The following is a 9,321-nucleotide window of genomic DNA, read 5'->3' as shown; positions in this document are numbered from 1 at the left end:
ATGACTTACATTTCTTTGGTAAAAGATGAGGGATGCGTCAAGTACAGATTTTAAAACTGGTTCCTCTAGCAGTCACAACACAAGGAGGAATCAGAATTTGCATTTCCCTGTGATCAGAGACAATATGCAGCCCTAATTTTCGACTGCTATCCGAGGTTGAAGGGCAGGGCAGGTTCATTGGGGAGATTGACATCCCTGTTAGTTCCTCCCCTTGCCCAAGGTCCACAGCCTACAGCTCTTGGCTCCTGCACAGTTGCCTTCGAGGGTGTGTGAAGCGGTGCACATGTTTGCACCCGCCATCCAGAGACCGTTAGAAAAGGTACCCGGATGTGCAGAGGCGGAGCGGGTTCTACCCATGAGGCAGTGCGCTTCGTTATATGCTCTGCACTCGCTGGGGCGCTCATTGCGCGCTGAAAATCTCAGGGGCATCCGTTGTTGCTGTGGCGGTCGCCTAGTATTTTCGCGCTCCTCCCTTTCCTCCTCCTCTTTCTCCTCCTCCTCTGAGCCCCAGTCAGGCCGATCTGCACTGCTCTAGGTAAGCGGCCCCCGCCCCCGCCTGTGCCCTGAGGCAGCGGCTCTCTGGTGTGTCTGTGAGGGCAGCCCTGGCTTCCCAGCTCTGAGGGCAGCGGGCTGAGGGTCGTGGTGCGGAGCGGGTATCCGGTATTGATTAGGTGGCGGGGGAGGGGATGGGCTTGGCGGCGCGACGGCGGGTGGGCCACCATTTTGCGTAGGCCTTAGAGGGGGAGGGATCTTGGAAAGATAGCTGCTCCGCCGCGAGGTTTGGCCGCCCAAGGCGGGTCGCGGTCTCGCGGGCAGCTGTCTACTGGAACAGGGCCGCGCGGGCCACAGTCGCCACCCCCTCACCACCAGAGGCCTGTGAGTTTCTCCATCCCCAGCTTGCTTTTGGCTTTTCTTTCTGGAGACAACTCCCTTTGGTCTTTTGTACGATTGATGCCAAGGTTTGGCGGAGACCCGCCCACCCCCCAGTCTGTTCAATGGTGGGAAATACTAGGGGGCATCTGAACTTTCAGGCATCAGGGCTCCTTCGTACTGCCTAGGATCTCCCTCCTCTCGACCCAGGTTACCAGTAATTCCAGGCTCACACCCTTGTTCTTGCCGGAGGGACTGCCTTTCCTCTGTCATAGAAATCGTGCTCCATCCCGTTATTGTCTAGAGGATACGAGCCTGGAGGAGAAACGTGGAGTTACACGGTTTTCTAACAGTGAGCTGTGCAGGTTTTTCATAATGAGATGGAAAAATTTATCTCATTCCGAGGTTTTCTTCACAAACCTATAAAGAGGAGGGAGTTCCTATTAACTTAACTAAACTTTTTATGCTTTTTTAAGGAGAAATTTGAGGACATTGTCAAGTGAAGCAGTTTCTACAAGCATGGGAGACCTTCATCCATGGAATTTTCTTTGTTTGAAAATATTTGTTTTGTACATAGATTCTAATCTGAAAATAAATTCTTGGCTTTATTGTTTCAGGGTTTGGACTAGGAGTTTTTAGATCTTTTAGTGTCATTAAACATAAATTTAAAGCCTAGAAATGGGATTTTAAATTACAAAAATATCCTCTTAGCATTTGTGAGGTGTCCTGCTTTGGGGCTGCAGTGCAAATTGTGACTCAAGCAGAAACTACACTGAGCCTATGAAGGCAGGGTTTGCTTTATTTTTTATTTATTTATTTTTTATGTTTTGTGGTGCTGGGGATTGAACCCAGGGCCTTATGCATGCAAGGCAGACCTACCAAACTGTATCCCCAGCCTGGCAGGGTTTGCTTATCAGTACAAATTCTATTATAATTATATCATATGTGTATATTTCATTGAAGCCCTTTTTGAGGTGGGGTGTTGATGGAACTGTTGTTTTTTGGTTGGTTGGTTCTGGGTGTTTTGTTTTTGTGATACTGGGGGTTCAGCCCAAGGACACTCTACCACTGAGCTTCATCCCTGCCCCCCCCCTTTTTTTTTTGAGACAGGGTCTTTCTAAGTCGCCCAGGCTGTTCTTGAAATTGAGATCCTTCTGCCTCAGCCTTCTGAGTCACTAGGATTACAGGTGTGTGGTCACCACACCTGGCAATAGAACTATGTAAAAAAAATTTTTTTTTTTAGTTATACATGGATACAGTATCTTTATTTTGTTTATTTATTTTTTTTTATGTGGTGCTGAGGATCAAACCAGTGCCTCCAGCCCCAATAGAACTATTTTGAAGGTGAGAAAATAGCCTCAAGGAGAGGAATTCAGCAGGGTTATGTGGTTTGGAAGCAGAACTAATTCTTGAGCGGTGGTCTCTGACCCTCATCCAATGCTCAGTTCACTAAATTATGCCCTGCTCTATGGGAGTGGGGGGTGGGGTGGAGTAAGTGAGAAGGTTCACCTTAAAAATTCTACAAAATATTATTCAATTTCAATTCCCTTCTCCTTTATATTTTTAAGATGCCATGTTTTCAGCCTTTTAGTATTTCAATATTATTTCCAAACATGTTGAAAAATAACCTATTGAAAAAGTTCTGATACTGAAGAACTCCAAATCTCAGCTTTTTCTGTTTAATTTATTTCTTCCAGTTAAATTCTCTAGTCCAGTCTTGATTTTTCAGTCCAGCGTTTTACTCTGCACCATTGTCTTTTTTAGAAGGAAAGAGAAAGGAAAGACCAAGGGTTTTATAATTCCATACCCTCCTTCCCTCCCACTTGTTTTGTTTTCTTTTTTTCAGGAGGACATTTAGAACCATTCCAAGATTTTTTTTGTGTGTGTGTATGGTGCTGAGGAAACCAGAGCCTGTGCATGCTAGGCAAGCGCTATACCACTGAGCTACAACCCCAGCCCACCAAGAATTTTTTGTTGCTGTTAAACTAATTGGGAAGAGGAAATCCTAAATCGAATAACATTTTTTGTAAATAGAAAGTATTCTATAGCTTTAACAAGTGATAGATAGGATATTAGAAATATTTATTGTTTATATTCACTAATTAGACATACAGCCCTGAATACTTTTTCTGTCTTCCTACTTTGGAGAGGAACTTAATATTTGGTTTTTAGTTAGGTTGTTTTAAGTAATGATTCATAAAAAGACTTGATTTTCTCAGTAATTTGAATAAAATGTGTCCAGTCTTTTAAAAATTCATTCTCTGCAAAGTTGTTTTCTTTTAAAGAGTGTTTCACCTTCAGTATATCCATACAAACAGTCATCACTATGTACCAACTGGGTCCAGTGGACCATTATAATTTTATTTTTTATGCTTTTAAGTCTTTTACTAATAATTTACATTTAAAAATGAAGGAATAATGAAAACAACTTTTTAGATATATAATAAGAATTTAGAGCCTGGTGCAGTGGTGGTGCATGCCTGTAATACCAGCTGCTCAGGAGGCTGAGGCAGGAGGATTGCAAGTTGAAAGCCAGCCTCAGCAACTTAGTGAGGCCCTAAGTAACTCAATGAGACCCTAATATTTTGTCTCTAAAATAAAATATTAAAAAGGGCTGGGGATGTGACTCAATGGTTAAATGCCCCTGGGTTCAATCCCCAGTACCAAAGAAAAAAGAATTTAGAAATACTTCTAGTTTTCTTTTAAGACAAGTGTTAAAGACATTGGCAAAAATGTAAATGCCATTTTTCTAACTATATTTTTTGTTTTAAAAATATTTTCATTAGGGGCTGGGTTGTGGCTCAGCAGTAGAACACTAGCCTCACACATGTGAGACACTGGGTTTGATCCTCAGCATCACATAAAATAAATAAACAAAGGTATCTGTCCATCTACAACTAAAATTTAAAAAGAAATATTTCCAGAGATATGAAAAAATGTACTCTATATGTGTAATATGAATTTTAATGCATTCTGCTGTCATATGCAACAAATTAGAATAAAAAATAAATAAAATAATGGTTCAAGCCAGGAAAAAAAATCTTAAAAAAAATATTTCATTAAAAGTATTTATATAAACTTACAGTAGACTTTATTAAATATCAGATATAATCTACATAAACATAATTATCTGTGATGGTATTTTCTTTCTTTTTTCTTTTGATAACTGGGAATTGAACCCAGAGAGCTTTTTTAAATTCTTTTTATTTTTTATTTTGAAACAAGGTCTTGCTAAATTGCTGAGGATCTTGTTAAGTTGCTTAGGCTATCCTCGAACTTGTGATTCTCCTACCTCAGCCTTGAAAGAAGTGCTGGGTTTATAAGCATGTACCACGTTGCCCAGCTGAATTTTAATTTTTTTAGTGCTTATACTCCACTTGTGCTATAACTTCAGATAAAGAATTATGAAGCAAAATAATTCAAAGTACTTTGCAAGAATTATCTCGTATGCTTTAAATTATTCATAGTTGTACTACAAGGAAGGTACTCCTGTTTTTATTTCACAGATAGAGAAACTAGGTCTCAAAAAGTTAATTAAGCTTCCTAGATTTGGCAGCCATAAAGTGGTAGACCCAAAATTCCCATTGAGGTTTTTAAGCCCTGTGCTCAGTGCACTTCATTTACACTTTCCCTGTAATTTTTACTCCTATATAATGTGAATTAATAATACATGCTTCATGTATTATTTTAGGAATTAGTGATTATAGAATATGTTATTAAATTATGTAAAATATTTATTATATAGATTGCTTTTGAGAGGCCAATAATAGTGCATCAGTCTTTTCCCCAGGTTATGTCTTTTACATGTGAATTGCTCCAAAATTACATTCCTGTAGCTAGGCCTTAGCCAGAATATAATATAAACATTATTTTGCAGAAAGTAAATTTTATTATAGTGCTCTATCCCAAAAACTAATATAAAAGAAAATGTTTTAAAATATAAGCCAACTTCACAAAATATTATGCTAGTGAATTTTAAATTCTAGTTTAAACTGGCTATTTTCTTAAATAGACAAAGTATGAAAAATCAAGACAAAATTGAAAACGTAAATAAATTAGGAAAAAAAACCCAGCAAAATTATTGAAGAAATACCTTCTCAAAATGTATCTGGAATAATTTGCTCAACATAAAAACTTCTTGAGAATATTTCCTTCTTGAATTGTATGTGATTTGTTCCCAAAACCTGGTTTGGAAGTTTGAATTGTTTATGCCAGTGAAATTCTCCAAGGAACCAAGGAATAAACCAATATGTCTTGGTTTTGAGTAATGTACTAGTTAATTACTATTATAAGAACATAAGGCACCCCATACTGAAAATGTTTAAAATATTCCCAGAGTTCTTACACAACAATAAAACAAAATAAGCACTTGAGACTACAAAATCAATAATATTTGAATCAGTTTTAATGTATTGAATGAATAATATATTTTGCTAAAATAAAGTTACTGCGTATTTATATTGATTTTTTTTTCATATCTATATCATGAAGAGCAAGATTTTCCTATTTCAACCATTTCAATACCTTCATTTCTGTAGCTAAAGATAACTGTAATTTGCTCTTTTAGTGAAGATACAACATTTAGATATTCTCTCCCTTTGTTATTTTATTATTGCCATACCAATAAAAGTAATAGTACTTAGTGACAATGCAGTAGTAGATACAGATATAAACATCAGTACTAATATTTTGTGGTCAGGCTTAGTTATAAGGTGGTCATCTGGATGATCCCAGGGAACGTTTATGTTAATTTTTTTAGATATACAGCAAAACAAAAACAATTATATTGTTAATAGAGTTATTTTGTACTATCTGGAGTATATCTTTTCCCCAGCGATCTGTTGACCTTGGTTTAAAAAATGTTGGGATAAACAATTGGTGAATGTATTTTTTACTCTTGAATAAAAATGCTGAAATCTAGTTTGAAGTGAAGTAAACTGAAAATGATTAATTTTTTTCCTCTCTTAACTGAAACCCCTTAGTTGATAATTTGCTTCCAATATGACTAGCTTCAGGTGTTTAAATGTTATTAAGACTTAAATGTCTCCATATCTTACTTCTTTGCTTTCTTTACCCCCAAATCTTACAGCTTTACTATTCTCTTTGTTGGCTTCTTAAGTACTCTTTCTGTGCAGAGTGACTCCAATACTCCTAGTCTTAACTGCTACTATCTTATTATTTTTAATACCCTTATTTAAATATAATTTATATGACATACAATTTGCCCATTTAAAGTGTACAACTCAGTGGTTTTCATACAAAATTCTGTAAGCATCACCACAATCAACTTTAAAACGTTTTCATCACTCCAGAAAGAAACCCTGTACTAATTAGACTTTGGTAGCCACTACTCTACTCTGTCTCTGTGGATTTAACATTTCTGGACATTTCATTATAAATGAAATCATATAATATCTGGTTTGTTTGAATGGTCTTGTTCAGCTAGTCTAATGTTCTCAACATTCATACATATTGTACATGTGTCAATCCTTTTTATTCCTAAATATTATTCCATTGTGTAGATGTATCACATTTTATTATTTGTCAATCTAAGAGTGGTATTGTTTGGCCTTATATCTATGTGTTTAACTGTCTGTTTCCCATAGTAGCTGTACCAGTTCACATTTCTGCCAGCAGTGTATGAGAGTTCCAATTTTATTACATTCTTTTTAATGCTTGTCATTATCTGTCTTTTGATTACAGCCATCCCAGTGAGTATGAGGTGATACCTCTTAATTTAAAAAATTTTTGAATTATGTTAATCCATAATTTTAAAAAAATTAAAAATATGGTTACATTTTACATGTATAAAAACCAAAGCAGCCTGTAATACAAGTGACTTAGGAGGCTGAGGCAGGAGGATCACAAGCTCAAAGCCAGCCTCAGCACAGTAGTGAGGCCCTGTCTCTAAATAAAACATAAAATGGGCTGGGGATATAGCTCAGTAGTAAAGAGCCCCTGGGTTCAATCTCCAGTACAAAAAAAAAAAAAAAAAAAAAAAACTGAAGCAAAAACCAAAAACTAAATATTATAATTATACAGAATACCCCCCAAAATGAATGGGTTGATGGGTTGTGTTCAAGAGGTATGTCATTACTTTGAATTCATTTTCTCTCCATAAGAAAAATATATTAAACATGGGTATATTTATTTACCTGAATCAGTAGCTGAAATGGAAAGTTCTTTCCTCCTTTTTGAGAACTCCTAGTTGCAAATGTAGAGACCCTCTGGAGTTGCTATTATTGGAGCTCTAAGATCCCCAGTGCATATTTTTGCTGAAAATTCCATTTCTCTAACAGCTGACTTAATCCCCCATATTGTTTTTTGCCTTGCCACTACAACTATAAAGTGATTACTTGAGAGGTTTTTATGGCCTCCAATTCTTCCCCAAAGGAATCTATGAAATTTTTTTGTTTATTTTTTTAAACTGAAACTAAATATGGCAGTGATCCTTTAGACTTGTCTGATGGAAATGTTCTGTGGCTGCACTATCCAATACAGTAGCCACTAGTTAGCTGCTTGTGGCTTTTGAGCAATTGAAATGCGGCTAGAGTAATTAAAGAGCTGAATTTTTTATTTTAATTAATTTAAATTTAAGTAACCACATGTGCCTAGTGGCTACCTCATTGGATAACACAACTTTAAAATGAAGTTATGGTTCAAATAGCATCTGAGGATTTCTGACTTTTTAAAGTATTTATGAATGTACCAATTGAGGTTCCCTGGTGGCTGCTACGGGCCTCAAGACATCTCTGTAGCCACATGCAGTGCATATGACTTATTCATAAACACTATTTACACACTTAGTGTTAATTTTAGGGTATTTATACTAATACATATTTATGATAATTTAATAAAAATGTTATTTGAGTCTTGCAGACTGTGCACTTATGACCCTTAAAATACATGCTGTGTCCTTTAATGTTAAGCAAGAATTGTCATATATTTATTTAATTGACATAGGTATTATCTTAATTCTAGTTTAGAGACAAGAACTAATGAAATAGTTGAGTTAGAGACTAAATAGGCCTCAGAAGTAAGGAAATTTATTAAAGGACAAAATTCACTCTTAGAGTAGAAAATCAGATATTTATGCCAGTAACTTTTTCTGGAGTTAAAGTAATATCTTTTTCTTGGGATTTAGGCCAGGTAATTTGGAATTAGGGAAAGTATATTTTTGCAAATCTGAGGATAAAGACAAATGTAAAGACTGAATTAGCTCTGTTTATCTTGCTACTTTAGATTTCTGATGCCTAGTTTTGATCTTTTCTGTTTTGTAAATGAAAGCTTTTTTTTTTTTAAAAAAAGAATATTTTGTATGTAGAATATATGTTATGTGTATGAGAATTCAGAATACAACTCAAAATAAAATTCTTACTTTAAATAAACCAATTCAAACGTTTTTGGTGTTTAATGTAATAGCTGTTTTAAAAATCCAATTAAGACTGGGGGTGTAGTTTAGTGGCAGAGTGCTTGCCTGGCATTTGTAAGGGCCTAGGTTTGATCCTCGGCACTGAAAATAAAAAAGCCCAAATAATTCTAGACAGATTGTAAACTTCTGAAAAAAAGGACTGTGACTTATTCATCTGTTTTTTCCCTAGAACTATGACTGATTCTTCTTGGTTGTTTTCCCTGGAACTTAACACATTACACTGAGCACAGAAGGCAATGAGTAGTTTTATTAAATGAATTAATCTATGGTGAAATGTAGCCAACTCATTTTCTGTTATTTTCAGTAAGAGTTAACAAGAAGTAAAAAAATTATATAAAATGAAAACTTATTTAAATATGTGGGGTTTTTTTTAGTAACAATAGCATTTTCCCTGAAATGTGAAGAAGAGATAGCAGTTAAATATAAATGTCACTTAGCATTTCAAAATTCAGATTTACAAAACATATATTACAGCATAATTACTCATTTTTATATAAAGTTGTCTAAAATTTATTTGTAATTTAATAAAACATTCAGCATTTTATTCAATAAATTTGCATTCATTCATGAATGAGTCAATTATACAAAGTGAGTTACATGTGTATATTAAACATAACCAAATTCTAAAGGTAAGCTTTTATGGGAGAAAAAGATTAGGTACATGTACATTTAATTAAGCAAAATCCACTCTAATAGTAGGTCTCTATTTTTTAGGGTGAAAACTGAGACCTAACTTGCTACCTTGCCTGATGTCACATGAGTTTGCTGGAGATTGAAATTAGACCCAAAGATTTCTGAATCAAGTTTCATATTTCAGTATTTAGTGTTACTTAAAGTGACTCATAAAATTGATTGATGTCATGTGTTTGTTCTTAGGTGACTCTGCAACTTGATGGATGACGACAACTCTTTTCAACAAAAAAGTAAGTATTGCTGCTGCAGTTGATACTAGTATGCATGACTTTTGTATTGATAACCTTTCTTAAGGAGTTAAGTTGAGAGATAAGTGGGCATATTTT

The 9,321-nt window shown here is 35.4% G+C and overlaps 1 protein-coding gene across 1 annotated transcript in view; it reads left to right on the top strand.

Moving 5' to 3' along the window:
- The first annotated feature begins 404 nt into the window (after positions 1-404).
- Positions 405-9,321, top strand: part of Znf280c (zinc finger protein 280C) — a 63,164-nt gene continuing 54,247 nt past the window's right edge. Inside the window, exons 1-2 of the mRNA XM_077106813.1 lie at positions 405-535; positions 9,179-9,225. Of these exons, the coding sequence (XP_076962928.1) occupies positions 9,195-9,225 (31 nt within the window). The 5' untranslated portion in view covers positions 405-535; positions 9,179-9,194. The remainder of the gene's footprint in view (positions 536-9,178; positions 9,226-9,321) is intronic.

Source organism: Callospermophilus lateralis, chromosome X (assembly GCF_048772815.1).
Source record: "Callospermophilus lateralis isolate mCalLat2 chromosome X, mCalLat2.hap1, whole genome shotgun sequence".
NCBI lineage: Eukaryota > Metazoa > Chordata > Mammalia > Rodentia > Sciuridae > Callospermophilus > Callospermophilus lateralis.
The sequence above is the reverse complement of the archived record's forward strand: the minus strand, read 5'-3'. Positions and strand labels throughout refer to the sequence as shown.